Raw genomic sequence first — 16,722 nt, forward strand, 5'->3', positions numbered from 1 at the left:
TTCTTCTATTCTGTGTTCCCCCAAGTCTTTTGATAAAAATGATACCTCACTTGTGTGGATAGACCTAGTGCCCGTGACAGGAAACGTTCTAAAATAAAACATCGACACATCACATTTTTCCATAAAAAAATTATGTTTTTTGCAAAGTGCCTAGCTGTGGATTTTGGGCTGTGTATGCTTACAAAAGAAAAACACGTGTAATATGCAAGTTACATTTTTTAAAACAGGCCACTGATCTTGTGTGCTTAGTGCAGAAAGCCATGTATGCAGCCCATAACTCCCAGCCCTGTCAAAATAGGTGTACACTAAAGATCGGCATATAACCTACATAGCCTCGATTTGAATTCCTGCAGGACTATTGCTTTCTTTCTCTAGAGGTGCATAAAACGAGTATTAGGAAAACTGGTCAACAAATGAAATATTTGTGCCTCTGTGCTACATAAACTATATGTTGAACACAATATATAGTGGTTTTTAACTGTTTCGCTGCTAGGTTATTCCCCCTCCCCACACACACACAAGCTAACCATCTTCTAAGCTTTCAGGAACAGGCAGGCCTGATACAGAAAAACAAAACCAACTGTTTTAAACACGGTTTTGGCATTTTACTGCGAGATAGTCCTTTCTTTTTGTGATGGAAACAGGTATGAAACCCATAATGGATCCTGGAATGCTATACATTTCTGAAAAATGAACAATTATGAGTTCAGGAAGGGGTCATTTGTGTAGACCCTTCAACGTTTTCCCAATGAAACCAAGGGCCTGATTAGGACCTTGGCGGATGGGGTACTCCGTCACGAACGTGATGGATATCCCACCTGCCATATTACAAGTCCCATTATATCCTATGGAACTTGTAAAACAGCGGGTGGGATATGCGTTTGTGACGTAGTATCCCATCCACCAAGGTTTTAATCAAGCCCCAAGTGTTGAAATAATAAAAAAAATTGAAAATTAGTAGGAAAAAGCGGGCATTTGTGACAATGTTTTCCTTTATAACGTCTCATCGTGGTGGGCAATTTACAAAAGCTATATACTATTACATCTACTAGAACCTTCTGGTTCTGGGGATACATAGGTTTAGTGGGTTTTCCAGGAACTCAGGTTACCCAGTGCCAATAACTGTGCTGCACCTTGCAATTTTTTTTATTGTGTACGGAGTAAAGAGCAATTCATAAAGGTAAAACATAAATAGTGTAAAATATGTATCAAGGAAACCTATGTATCTTCAAAATGGGCACAAGCTATGGAGTGTAGAAGCAGAGGCTATTTCCACATCTCTGAATTTGTAGATACCCAAACTAGCATGTGAATTAGAGGGCATTTCTCGAAATGACGTCTTTCTTACACACTGTAATAATGCTTGTTCTACTATTCTGTGTTCCTCAAAGTCTCCCCATAAAAATGGTATCTCATTTGTGTGGGTAGGCCTAGTGCACCCGACAGGAAACTGCCCAAACGCAACATGAATACATCAAATGTTTCTATGCAAAACTGACCAATTTTTTGCAAAGTGGGTAGCTGTGATTTTTGGGGCCTACCTCAGCTGGCATGTGGAAATTAGCAGTTCATGCCTTCAAAAGTATCACAACCAGAAGAGGGTTACCAGCTTTCCTTTCCCTGCCTTTCTTCTCATAATGTGGGGTATGAAGACCCGATGACAGTTTCCCAGGATTCAGCACTAAGGCATCTCCGACAACTATGGTAGTGACTAAGTAGCTTTCAAATCAGAGGTAAGAGAAAAAATTATATCAGATCTTCATAAGAGATGGTCGGAACAGAAAGAGGAACTCTGCACTAAAACTACCTCCCTCCATTCCGATATTGACTCAGTGGGCTCAAATGTCATTGAAGAGGAAATCAGAACTAAGCAACTCAAACTTAGAGTCCACACTGAGGACAAAGATGACCACCTTACAAGCACAGACTGACACGATCACTCCAAGATGCAAGGACCTAACAAACCACTGAAGTCAGGATAATAGTCATGCCAAAGGCCCTAACAGAACAACCAGGGCTGGGGGGTGGTGATTAAGATGCGTTTCCAGTTAGGCTTTTCTCAAAACTTATGGGAGATTAGCACCAAGAGGTCACCTGGAGAGAACCCAACGAGGTAGGCAGTCGCTACCTACAGACACGATCTGGCCAAGGGACGTCTGAAAAAAAGATGGTGGGTAGCCTGAATGGGAAATCAGAGAACAGTGGGGTACCCTGCACCCTACATCAGTTCATATTATCAAAAACCCAACTCTCCCATCACCCCAGACAAAATGTACACGATGTCCTAAGAGTCCTTAGACAGCTTCAAAGATGAGTAGGGGTGAAGCTGTATCAGAACGTGGGAGCAGAGTCAATTAGTGACAAAGAACCATAAAAACTATAGGTAGCGCCTCACAGAGTCACCAGGTGCCCACTGAAAAATACTATTGACGGACTAGCATTTCATCACTAATGCTTTCCTATAAATACAGAGCACAGGCAAGGACTCCCAAACTTACTACAGAGTGGCCAATACAGCTGTGTTTACAAAAAAAAAAAAGGTTTAAATTACTCCCTGTATCAAAGAAAAAGGTCTTCTTAAAAATCTGAGGGTCCAGTAAGTCAACACTGAACAAAAATGGAAAGTAAAAAATGTGTCCCAAAACCAAATTTAACAACATAGGTCCTCAACACAGGATTGGGAAGGCTTTTTTAAGTTCTGGCATTAGTCAAAATCTTTTTATTTTCCCCAAAACGCACACATTATATATATATAAATAATTATGTATATGGGTGTTCAGTAGCCCACTTAATCTAATGGTCTTCAATTGTGTCATTCCCATTTCTTTTAACCTAGTACTGCATACAGCAGGGAACGATGGGCCAAGCAACATCACTCACTGGCTTACTTCACTGTGAGCAACTTCTTTCCATCCTCTGGAGGGGGTCTGAATTATGGGGGTGGGGGTCTGTGTGTGTGTTTTTTTAATTTTTAGTTATTTGGCTTGTAACCATCACATCACTTTTCTTTCATTGAAATTGTTACATTTTATTTTCATCATGTGAATGTTACGGATTGCACACCTGGAACATGACCATAATTTAAACATTTTTCTCGGTAAATTAATAAGGATTTTTTTTTTTTTTTTAAAGAACATTTGCAAATTGATTCTGGGTTGAAAAATATTTTTTTTAAGTAGCAAAATCTGGTGAAATCTAATAAAAAGTTTAACTTATTACTGAAGTAGTTTCATTTTACGTTAAAATAACACTGAATAATTACATGTATTTTTAACACTGGCTATATATAATTTAAATACCAAAATATTTTACTTTAAATTTGAATGGTTTAACATTACTTTCTCTAACGTTTTATTGGATTGCCCTACCTCCTTTGCTATAAATGAGCATGATTCAGGTCCTGCAAGTGGCCATGTGTGGTGCTGCATCTACTCCAAGGCTGTGCTGGAGTACATCTGCACCGATTAGGACACCTTTAGGACTGTAGTAGCTGTAAAAGATTAGCTTGTTAAAACAACGGTTTAACTCATTTGTGGGTGTATGTATTAGCGTGACTCAGCCTAAACAACTCTTTAAATTTCCCTAAAACCCTTCACTGAAAACGACAAAAAAGCAGTTGAGTTCTGGTGCTTCCTGCAACACTTCAGACCACTGAAATTCGCCAGCTACGCTCTCCAATATACACAACACACATTATTATATGTGCTGACTACTGCTAGACTCTAAACAGTCAAAAAGCAAAATAAAGAGCAAAACCAGAGAACCACTAGAGATATGGTGTGTGCCGTCTCTCAGTTTTTATCTGAGCAAGAGAAAGACAAAAAAAGACAAAATCAAAGAGAGAAACAAGGAAAGAGAAAGAAAGAACCAAACGTTAATGGGGTGCTGTTTTTAGGTGAAAAGGTCCGTTAAAACATACGGTTTTAAAATGAACAAAACCACTTAAATTAATCAATTATAGTTATTTCAAGTAACTTTAATTCATGCCCTAAAGTAACTGTAACTTGCACCTCCGCCATGCAGTGTCGTTATTAGTAATCTCTTTTAAAATGCCATATGAAATCTTAGGAATGCAGTCATTGAACAAGTCATGAGTAATGTAAAATGTAATGGTAGAAAAGGTGCATGGCAAAGGCGCTAGTTATGGTTACTTTATGGCACAAGTTATATAGTTAGTTGAGAAAAATAGAACTGGTTAATTCCAGTGGTTTTGTTTGCTTAAACCAGTATGCTTTCACTAACATTTTCACCCAACTATAAAATCCCTTCAGTCTTGGTCTTTTCACCATCAATTTTGGTCTTTTTATTATACAATAAGATATTATTGTAATTCCTAATTATAATGTCACTTACATGGTTTTTTAACTGTATTTCTATTTGTTTACAACATAAAGTAGGATGTACATCACTGTGTGCAGCGTGGGGTTGAGCGCCCAACCCCCTGCTGCACATGGCCTGCAGCCAGGCCTTCCACCCAAAGTCCTGCGGGTACCCAACCTAGACCCTTTTTTTTTTTTTTTTGGAAGGGCCCTATGGAACCGCAGATCCACTGCAACGCTCAGCGCTGGGGTTTTGGACCTTTCCAAGGATCCACCGCAAAGCCTTAGGGATGCTGCACTTAATCAGCGGCTCTTCGTAACCTGGAAAAAAAAAAGTTTTATTAGAGCCCAGGAGGATTCCTCTGGGAAAACCATGCAATGTCCAGGCGATCAGGGTATACCCTGCCCCCTTGTATTTTATTTTATATTTTTGGGACTCTGCAACAGAAACTTTTCCTTCAAGTTTCGGCCAGTCAATCACAACGCCCGGTTATTTCAGCAGCATTAAATAACTTTTTTTTAAATCTTAATTTCTCAAAAACTACACAACCAATTTACTCCATATAACAAAATGCATGCTTTTTGGATCAAGTTCTAGCTTTCTTCCAAATATGGTGTAGCTGCTGTTAATTTTCCTAAGGAAAAATTCATAGGGAAGATTCATTTTGGGACACCCCTTTTTTTGCAGCTACTGCTTGAAGGATCCACCTGAAAGATTCCAGGAATAAGCCGTTGGCTTTTGGAAAGTTTTGTGAAGATTTCTCAAACTGTGCCAAAGTTATTAGCAAACAGAAAAATCTATTTTCTATTGAAACATTGTCCTAACCATAACTATCCAGTGGCGACTGCCATGAGGGGGTTGGGGGATATATATATATATATATATATATATATACACACACACACACACACACACACACACACACACAAAGTCAAATTATCCACCCACAAAGAACAAATGGCTCCTTCATCCCACTCTTGTGCTTCATCTACTGTGTGCAACAGGGGGTCATCAAGCAGATTTTTGAACACTAGGATACACCCTCCAAAATAAGGGGCATTTGTCCATCTTACAAGTCTCTCTACCCACAATGCAAGGTGCTTAAAGCCCTAGTTTTTGTTCCCAAGGACTGTAAATACCAAGTCTTAATATTACCCAATTTAATGGTACTCTTTTGAGCAAAATTAAAGAAGTGACACAGGGAATTATAAATCTTAAGGGGGAGTTGCAGTTTATGGAAACACCAGTCTACAGCAGTGTATTGTTTTTGTTCTTTATTGATTCGTCAATAATAACACAATTTTTTTTTATAGATTTTTTTTAAAATCAAAATTGAAAGAAAAGTTGGTTTGGTTTTAATTGAAACTTGGGAACTGTCAGTCACACCTGATGTCAGCAGACGTTCATTTATTGAGCCATTTGGCAAATTTTGTTACACCTTTAGATAAATGCCACTACCCCACCCACCCTTATGCTTCTTGAGGTGAGGGGTAAGAAGGCTTCTACGCAAATAAGCATCAAAAGCAAGCGGGAGTTCTGCAGAGCAGGGCCCGGTTCTCATCTGACAAATGATACCAACAGAGGTTAGAAAATCCTGTTACCAGCTCCTCCTATCCATAAAATGTTTCATATATTGTATTGCTTTAATTGTCTCTAGGTGCTTTAACACCAAGATGTTCCATTTCCCTGTTTAAAGGTATTCAGCTTCTACATATTTGAAGGATAAAAGTTTGAGTTACATTGCTAGAATCTCTAACCCTAGAACAAAGCAGGCTCCAAAGTAGTATTAGTTCTGATGAAGATTCGTAATAATGTTCATACTGCTGCAGCACTGCAAGCCTTTTAATGACACCAGCTAATTGTTAATGGTAAGAAAGAGGTAGGACGTGGACAACTACAGGAGAAAGAGGAAAAGGATGTACAGGAGTGAGTGATAAGGGCAACAGTGATGGGAAATATGGCCCATGACATGAGCATTAACAGGGGATACAAGAAAAGGTGGTGGTAAGAGAGAGAGAGGATAGTGATGGAGGAAGAGAAAGATATGAGAGGAATACATACAAACTATGAAAAGTAGGGAAAGAAGTGTCCTACACCCCTAATACCAAGACAAGCACAAAGTGTCAAAGCCTTTTTCCACCCAATCAATTACCCTTCACTTCAAGCCACCTAATAAAGTTTGTGGCAGGGGCCAAACTTCAAAATGATTTGCTCATATGGGACTGAACAGAGCTAAATTTGGTCACCAGATACCATCTTCTCCAAATTGAATCACTTTTGAATCACAGACCACCACAGCAATTGTGTTACCTCCAGCTGTTACCGCTGTTAGAAGTAAAAACAGCCACAGAAATCAAATCACAACAAGATTGTGTCAGGTAAGAATAAAGTTGAATAGATTGCTTTTAACTTTCTGGGCCCTCACTGGATTCCTCTGAATGCCAGAATCCGATTCAAGCTTCCTTGCATCATGTTTTCAGCCTAGCCTGCCGAAACCACCATCTTATTTGCTATCCTCATGTAGAGGAACAACAAAAAGACTAAAAAGAAAAGTAGTTTTCAGGTCTGAAACGGGCTACAAAGAGGGCAATGCTATCCTTGCATCAAAATATAGGCTAATCAGTCTGATCAATATTTGTTCAAAGGACTACTCAAAAATATTAAGCCATCTAAAAAATGGATACATAAAACTGATTGCTAAAGAACAGGAGTTCTTTAGAAAGATCTCTCAATCATACACCATTTCTTTGTTTTATTGTCAACTGCACTGAAGTCAATAGAACAGGTTGAGAATGTATGCTGTTTTGTCAGCTATTGTGCAGGCCTTTGATCTGCTGGGTAGGGAGAATCTGTGGAAGAAGTTAGGAGAAATTAATATTGCAATAGGCTCTTTCCACTCTTCACTGATCAAATGCGGCGCAGGTGGATGACGATCGTAATTCTAGTGCTTCGCGGAGAATTCTAGTCATAAATGACTTGAAACAGCTCTGTGTCCAAGTACCCACCCTGTTTGTCCTCTATTTGGCCATTCATCTAAAAGAAAAACTGTACAAGGGCCAGTCCTTTTTCATGAAAACAGATTAGCATGTCCCCCATTTGCTGTATGCCAAACACCATATCCTAATAGAATGTACAATGATAGTGCTTCAACGAAAACTAGCTTGAAAATCAATTGACAGTAAATTTACAAAAGTAAAATTTTAGGCTTCAGTAAAAGCAGTTGAAGTTTTTCGTGTTACCTGGGTGACGGATGTCTGGAGTAATTTAATCTTATAAATGCTCAAATCTATAAAACCTTGAGACAGGCTGATAACTTTGATCATGCAGTGCGATGGCTCTTGCCCCAAATGGGGTACTGCAAGAATTCAGTTTAGATTTTGGTACCTTTCTATGCAGTCATATTAACTTCTTTCAAGAGAAATATTACCTCCCTTGTGACCCCTTCTGTTCTGTCTGAGCTGAAATACTTGCTTTAAACAGCAAAGTCTCTTTGAATGCTGGAGAAATATATGTGGAAATGTATATTGACTCTTTCACCAATGTTATTATCCAGGCAGTTAGACCTGATCTCATTCTTACTTCCCGATAGGATTTGGGAAACATTAGCGATGAAAGACATCTCCAATTATTATCTCTCAACAAGCATAATAAAATTTCTGAGTTTGTTAGAACGAGTTCCAAAGTAGCTAAATTGGATCAGCTTACCCATCTTTAAAGGTAAGAGTATTAAAAGAGCTAAGTGGTTAATTAGTTGAGACCTTGCAACTTGATTAATTCACCTGAGCACGTAGAAATGGAAAAATCAAGCACCACACATTCAATAATCAGGGATTGACATTTTAGGAAAACAAGCTGTCCATTTCCCTAATAAAATTTGGTGGGGGATTGAGGACGTTTTTCATACTTGCCCTAATTACCTGATCAAACAAATGAGAGAATTTACAGAACCACAATTCCCACATGCAGATTCTCATCACCATTGGAGAAATCTAAACTTCCTTCGAGAAACAGTAACATTCAAGGTATGGCCCCGCTGGAGGGGAAGGGCATGCAGCCCTCATGACCTTCACATGCAGCCCTCCAGCAGAACGACTGCACTGGGCTGCTTGATCGAGAGGTAACATTAAGAAATATGCTAAATAAAAGGCAAGTGTTTACTTAAACTTACTGAAGTAGAAGAGAAGAAGCAACTAAGGTGCCTTGCACCATTTATTAGGACCCAATTAATTTTTAAGACATTTTAGAATGTGGAAAGATAAGATAAAGTCTCTTCAAAATTCATAAAAGTGTATTTCATTAACATGCCGAGGTGTGTTCCACTTTAGTATATCAGATTATCTCAGTGCATTCAGAAGTACTTTTAAAACTGATAGTTTAAAACAAAAAATGAACTAGAAACATTCATGCCTCCTCCGCCTACCTGGACTGCAATGTTAATAGTGAAGTAAGGGGCAAGCCAGTTGTCACAGACCCTTCAGGATGGTCTGGGTTGTTGTACATGGGCAACATTATAGTTTAATAAATCAAACACAAGAGAACATTTTGTACAGCGTGTATTTCAAGTTGCTCATATATGTCATAATGAACAAAGAGGAGGCGAAATTAGACAATTGTCTAGGATCACACAGTTTGTTCATGCGGGGGAAGCCAGGGCTGATCCCATGTTTTCTCATTTCACATTCTGCAATTCTATTATCAAGTTACTTCCTTTTTACACTTTAATCTCCCATGCGAGCGATAGTGCCCACCTTAACCCTCCCCTCACAAAGCCCCACTTGTGCTATGCTGGCATCAGTGTGGCCCTCGGGCACACCACAAACCACACTTTGCAGCCCCTAGGAAAAAGTTTTTAAGTACCCATGTCTTGGAACATAGCTGTTCTTCACCCGAAAATAAACAGTGTTGAATGGACATGTTCTAGTCGACAATGTTACATCATATTGTTACAACAGACTATGGTTATACCTCACTGCTCATTTTACCGTCTGTGTCTCTTACTGTCAATGGAACCCCTACTAAGCTAAAAAGACTTCTGATATGGATTACTCTTAATAGAAATTGTGCTTTAAAACAACCATTCTCAGAGAAATTACATTATTCCGGCTGTTGAACACTGGTTTAAAAGGAGTAAAATTAGAGATTTTTTTTTTAATAGTTTAACATACTGTAATGGCAATTTCTCATCCTCCGATGTAATTAATTTTCAAAGTTTACACCAAACATTAGGCTCCCATCGGTTAACAGTAGCTTCAAAACATGTTCCATCATTCTACCTAGCATCAGACTAGGGTGAATGTTTAACAGTTATTATAGAACACAAACCGACCAGTGTACAAATGGGGCACATCTAGACAATCCCAATGGACGGGCATGGAGGTGAAGATTGCTTGGAGTGCAGGGTAAGGGAAAGGTAACCGGTAGCAACCCCTACATAGGCCTGGTTCCATGCTGAAAATACGGAAACGGCATCAGCCCCATTGAGAGCTCCAACAACTCTTCATTCAACTGTATGCAACAGCGTATCCTAGAAACTGAGTTAATGTCAATATCCCCATACCAGACTACGGGGGATCTGGGCCCGCTTCCTCCTTGCACCCTCACTCCTCCCTCATTCCTGGGGGGAGGAGACAGACTTCAAGGGCGCAAGATAGAGAGAGGTCCTCTGGGGCTGAGTCCTCATCTGGCTCATGCCTCTTTCCTTTTAACAGGTTAACTCCTATCAAAGGCGAGCAGATTGCACAATTACAGCGATGGCCAAAGATAAGGTCTCAAAGCACCCCAGACAGGCAAAGATGACTGCTACACTAATTCTATAGCCCCCGCCATCCCTCCCCACCTGATTTGGTTGCGGAGACACACACTCTGCCTGACAGAGGAACATTCACACACATGATCTGGTCTTCATTTCACGCACTGATAAAAAAAGAAGATAAGAGAGCTGTGTTCAGAAGTCTCCCTCATGTGCCAGGACTTGCGTAGCATCTCGGAGAGGGTGATAGTGGCAGAAAACAGACTCTCTGAGGTGGAGGATATAGTCCAGGACCTTAAGTAAGCGTGGAGGGACTGTGTGTCACAAATAAAGTTGTGGTATGGCGCCTTGAGGGCAATGAATATCCGGCAGGAAGGAACAACCTTTGCTTTGTTTGGCTTCCCAAAGTGGTGGAGGAGGCCAATAACGGGATGTTCTTGACTAGATGGCTGAAAGACTCTCCCCTTGGACCTCTTCTCTGCCTGCTTTGTGACAGACAGTACACACGGGGCCTTGTGAGGCAGGCCAAACCCTGGAGTCCTACCTCGGCCCATAATTGTGAGATTCCTCAATTTCCTGGACCTCAAAATGATCCTTCGAGTAAGCGGAGACTTTAACAATGTAATGGTAACAACATTTGACAGCTGTCGATGCCCCTCAGTCTACCTGCTGGCTCGACTTGCATCCACCTTGGGGTTGTCAGACATATGGCAAAGTACGCAGAAAGTACTATCATTTTTCGGAGGCACACAGGGTGTTTTCTCATTTTGATTATATATTTGTACCTGCCGTGAAAGTAGGGGATGTGGCCTAGGCTGAATATTTAGCCTGGGGTTTGTCAGATCATTCATCCCTTCTGGTCAGCCTGGGACCCTACAATAGAAAGTGCCTGGGATATCCATAATGTAGAGGTAGACCAGGGCCTGAGGGTAGACACAATTATATTTTGCTGAAATTAGGGCACTGCATCTTCCCATATTACACACTGGGAGGCTTATAAGACAGACTTGAGGGACAAAACCTGAAACTTGGTAGTCTTGAAGAAGAAAAGGGAGGTTGCACAGTTGAAACCCTAGAACGCCAAATACACCATATGGAGAAGAATCCAGTTGCTTCAGTAGACCTTGAGATATCCCAGCAGCTTGAGGTAAAGTAAACAGAATATCGCAACATGGAACAGGAAGGGCTAAGAAGCAGATGCTAGCGACGCTACGCTGACTATACGAGGCAGGGGACAGGGCGGGAAAGCTCCTTGTCTGGCTCAGAAGAAAGGAATTTGAAAGCTGATGGATACAGACCATCACAGACCACGAGGAGGTAACACAGAGTAAAGAAGCACTGACTGTACAGTCATTTGCGCAATATTATATCATTCCATGAAGCTCCTCCCCAGTGAGATTGCTCAACACTTGGCAGATAGTCCTACCCCAATACTAGGGGCGGAGTGCCAGGAGGTTCCTGAAGGAGATCTTACAGTAAGTGAAGTGTATAATATTATACTATACGAGAATAAAAAATAAAAAAGAAAGAAGAACATGGTCTCTAGGTCAAACTTCCTTTCGGAAGCCAAGCGCTGGACTGAACACAATCTGATGGGAACTCAGTCCTCGCACTCTCCACTCTTGCCACAACACCTATATTATATGACCACTTCAGGTATAACAACAGGGAAAACGTTTTCTTAACCAAAACCTCTTACCAAGCCACTAACGAAAAGCATCAGGTGCATTTAGAAACACAATGTGTAAGGGCAGAAAGTGGGAGTAGTTCCCGGAAGGTAAAACAGAGGGCATATGGACAGATTGCACAAAGAGGTGCGTCGTGCATTAGTGGGAGCAGTCTGGCAGACTTGGATAGGGGAGCGAAGCAAAGGGGCTGCTGCAGATAAAGGCAGAATTGGGTACAGGTGATCGAGAAGCTGGTTGCACAGGCGAAGAAGAAAGCGATCAAGTGCATTCGCGACGTGGAACAGATGATCCTGGGACTCAATCGCGCCCGGGGCAAGTAATTCCAGTCCCATCTTTTGGCACCGAAATCTGTTCTGCGATTTGTATTCACCCAATACTTATAGCGAATCAAAAATGATGGTTTATATGAAAAATATTTGGAATAAATGTATATGATGGCCAGCGATAAGAAGAGGTACGGTAACCCAATGTGACAACGGTAGAGCACGGATGAGTTAACATTGGAATAGAGGGCTAGGAGCAGTGCAGCAGGGGCACTAAAGGGGGCGGGTGTGCAGAATAATAGGGGGATAGGGGCAACCCAGAACTGCCAGGGCCCCGACCGCACAACACATTCAGTCAGTCTTAGCTTTTTAGGCAATTCTTTTGTAGGTTTCCACTTTGGAGTCTATACTTAGATGTTCAAATCTGAACTATATATAATGTAACCTGTTGCTACTGAAAAAGCAAGGCGTGAGCGAGAGTCATGAGGCACCAAGGGAGCTATGAATAACATGGGTACACCTAAGGGTGGTGGTCGCAGACGTGCAAAGGCGCTTGGAAACATAGTAAAGAAGCTATGTAGCAATAGAAAGCGCAGTGGGTTTATCGAGGAGAGGAAGGACGGTGGTAAACAGGCAGTTGCATTTCTCTTCTCAGAGGAGCAAATTAGTGGGAAAAGAGAAGACGTGAATTCTGGCAAAGCTGTTCTCCTCGACAATTACATGCACCCCAATCTCGCTTGTGCACAGTTGCTTGCCCTTTACATTGTGTGATGTAAGAAAAGTTCTGAACCATGACCCGCGCTTCTCCCGCTCGGGCACACTCGCTGCTTTCACCTCAAAGCTTCGTGTCCGCAGCTCAGCCCTCCGAAAGCTCTCAGCAGAGTCCCGACGCTGCCGGAGAGCAGGGCGGCCATCACAACACACCGTGTATGCTCTCTAAGCAGTTCACATGTCACACTCCTCCGCCAGAGCAAATAATCTGTACGCCGTTCAAAAGCATGCAGTAGAAAAGTCAAAGCATGAAGCGCCTGCGCAGAATGGTAGAAATGTCTGTTTAGCGCATGTGTGGAGTAATGTGTAGTTATATCCTTCCCATACAACTATCGTTCTACGTATTACGTATGCGCTCCCTAGTGGCTGTAGTTCTACGCATGCGCAGTATAAAGGCATACATTTCTCTTTTATTATTGTAAAAAGCGTTTGTGTGCCGCGTTAGTATTCCTCTGACTTATTCGGGTATAGTTTTAAAAGACGCAGTTACCTCTTGTAACCCAGTGCAGAGAAGGGAATACCTGATTGGATTGCTAGGGCGTCTTAATTGTCATTCAACAGCTCTTAAAGTTGGTCTAGGCACGGCACATTTCTGTGTTGTGTCAGGCACAGTCTTTTAACTCTAATCACATTGATACATTAAAGACATCTCCATTTTGGAAATCTCTAGTGGCATCTAGGCACTGCATAGCTGCCAAGGTTTCAGACTGCTTAAAAAGTATGAAATTTTTATAGTTTCAGTGTAATTATGAGTGACATTCTGTTAAGAAGAAACGTTACGACAATCATGAGATTGACAAGCTTTTATTCGTAACGTGAGTGCGACCCCGATAACAGGACATCCGAAGCGCGTCTTCAACATCAACCGTCTCCCTCTTCAACCTCCCTTCGAACTCCCGTTACCTAGCGATGCTCGAGCCTAGTGTTAACACACACTGTGCGCGAGCATCGCAACACATCTTCCCCCTAACAAACAGAAAATACAACAATAAAGGGAAAAAAAATACAATTTCAAACACAAAAACAATTTTACCCTCAAAGAATAATAAGTTCACATTCGTAGCTTTACGCAAAACAGACATAATCCTGAAATTTGCTTGGTGTCCTGACTAAACAACCACCCCTGCTTGTTTTCCTTGCAGGCACACAAAAATGATTGTTAACAATAGGTACATTAGGCTGTACATTTGAGTTATAATCAGGATCATAGGAAGGCGTATACTTCCAATCATCTAACCAGTCAAATTTGCATTGCTTGCGTTCTGGGCTGATAACTTTTCCTTCCTTCCCAACCAACCCAGAATTAACATTCCTTCACATGGACAATGATGACATGTGCCATAATGCAGAATTACAAAAAATTCTATCTACTTTAAGGGGATCTGAAAATCGATTATTACCTTTTTTTATGAAACCTGGTTTCTTAACTCTCACCACATCACCAACTTTTATGACTTGTTCTTTACATTTGTGTTTTGTGTCATAGTACATTTTACTTTGCTCTTGGGAACTTGTAATGTTGTGTTTAACTTGTTTAAGTGTCCAATCAGCCTTCTTATCCCCAGAGCTCCAACCCACATTATCTTTCCCAGTGGGAATTCTCCCTCTCATCAACACAAAGGGAGAATACCCTGTAGAAACACAAGGTGTTGTTCTGTATGACCATAAATTCCGCATTAATTCACATCTCCAATCCAAATTGTTGTAATTTGCCATTTGGATGACACCCTTGATCACCCGATTGAATCTCTCCACAGCACCGTTCCCTGCCGGATGATATAAAGCCGTAGTATTATGTACAATACCTTTCCCCTGTACAAAATCTTTGAAAATGCGAGACATAAATTGAGGTCCATTGTCACTTACTATACACTTAGGTAAACCCTCTTTCAGAAACACCTTGTCCAGGAAGTGCACAATTGAATCCACATCAGCCCTAGTAACAATCTCACCCTCTGGCCATTTTGAAAAATGGTCAACCAAACCTAATAAATATTTTTGTTTATCATCGTACATTATTGGCCCTTCAATATCTATGCCTATCCTTTCCCAAGGTCCATCTGGACACGGAATAGGATGGAGAGGTGGTCTTAATGTTACCTGAGTCTTGTCGGACGAATTACAGGCATAGCAATATCTAACTTTCCTTTCAATGTCTGAGTCCAAACCTGGCCACCAATAAATACACTTAATTTTGTATTTGGTTTTACCAATGCCAAGATGTCCTTTGTGACATATATCAATAATCCTATTTCTTATAGATGTGGGGGGAATAACCCTGCCATTCCTAAAAATTAGACCACCTTCCAGAGAGAGTTCATGTCTCAATTCCCAAAACACACGCATACTATGATCTAACAAATGTTTATTAGGCCATCCATTCTTGATATATCTGCTAACTACACCAAAGATGTCATCTTGAGCTTGAGCTTGTTCCCAGTCCTCTTTGGTAATACCTGGACAATCAGCTAACACACTGGCTACTGTAAAATGTTCAATATCAGTATCCTCATCACTCGCAACAGGTAAAGGCATTCTGCTTAAAAAATCTGCCACCACATTTTTGACCCCAGGAACATATTGTACACTGTAATTGAAATCTAAAAGTCTAACAGACAAACGAGCTATACGTGGTGATGCTGAAATTAACCCTTTTGTTGTCAACACTTTAGTGAGCGGCTTGTGGTCACATCTTAACAAAACATGAAAACCCCAAATGAACTGTCTGAAATGTTCCAACCCCCAAACACATGCAAGTGTCTCACGCTCGATCACAGAATACCTTTCCTCAGTCGGTGAAATCGAACGCGAGGCAAAAGCTATGGTCCATTCAACTCCCTTTTCATCGATTTGGGATAACGTTGCACCTATGCTTTAGAACTGGCATCTGTTGTGACAACATTTTGCAACATGGGGTCATAACCATGAAGTGGTGGGGCATTAGCCACATCATTCTTTATTACCTCACATGCTTCATCGCATGCCACACTCCAAACAAACTTAACATTAGTTTTAAGAAGTTGACGCAGAACATATGTTTTTTCTGAGAAATTGTGTCCGAATTTGGTGTAAAATTCGGCCAATCCTAAGAAAGCTCGCAAATCATCTTTAGATTGAGGTCTAGGGGCATTTTTGACAGCATTAACTAATTCCAATTTGGGTTTAATACCAGCATCTGAAATTTCATGACCTAAATAATTAATTTTGTTAAATGCAAATCTGCATTTATCAATTTCTGCCGTCAAACCATGTGTGCTCAGTCTATGCAAAACATTATCTAGATTACGATCATGTTCATTTCTGTCCTTCCCCATTATCAAGATGTCATCCTGAAAAATCAGTACATCCTTTATGTCCGATAATACCTTGTGCATTAACCTCTGAAACATAGTTTCTGCAGAAGCCAACCCAAAAGGTACTCTTTTAAATCTGTAACAACCAAAAGGTGTCACAAAAGTTGTTAAACTTCTACTATCTGCATGTAAAGGCACCTGATGGTAAGCAGCTTTAAGATCAATACTAGAAAACCATCTAATACCTTTAGTGCGAGCTAACATTTCGTTTATTTTTGGCAAGGGAAATTGATCAACTAAAATACTCTTGTTATTATCTCTGAGATCCACATATAGTCTCAATTTTCCTTTTTTTTTTAACTACGACTAAAGGTGCGACCCATTCTGCGGATTCCACGGGTTCAATAATGCCGTCTGACTGAAGTTTTTTAAGTTCTTCTTCTACCTGGTCCCTCACAGAAATAGGTATGTTTCTGACTTTGTGAATACAAGGTATGGCATTAGCTTTCATTTGTATTTTATGTTGGAAACCCTTTAGTTTTCCAATTTGGCCAGAAAAGACATAGGGGAATGTTTTTGCAATAATTCCTGAGAAATCTTCAGTATGTTGTACAATAGACACAGGTGTACTACTACTG

At 40.7% G+C, this 16,722-nt stretch overlaps 1 protein-coding gene across 1 annotated transcript in view; it reads right to left on the reverse strand.

The window, feature by feature from the left end:
• The window catches only part of TFAM (transcription factor A, mitochondrial), a 138,395-nt gene extending 125,337 nt beyond the window's left edge, over positions 1–13,058 (reverse strand). Inside the window, exon 1 of the mRNA XM_069240971.1 lies at positions 12,855–13,058. Coding sequence (XP_069097072.1) covers positions 12,855–12,934 — 80 coding nt within the window. The 5' untranslated portion in view covers positions 12,935–13,058. The remainder of the gene's footprint in view (positions 1–12,854) is intronic.
• Between the last annotated feature and the right edge of the window lie 3,664 nt (positions 13,059–16,722).

The sequence above is a fragment of the Pleurodeles waltl genome, chromosome 6, assembly GCF_031143425.1.
Source record: "Pleurodeles waltl isolate 20211129_DDA chromosome 6, aPleWal1.hap1.20221129, whole genome shotgun sequence".
NCBI classification, from domain to species: Eukaryota; Metazoa; Chordata; class Amphibia; order Caudata; family Salamandridae; genus Pleurodeles; species Pleurodeles waltl.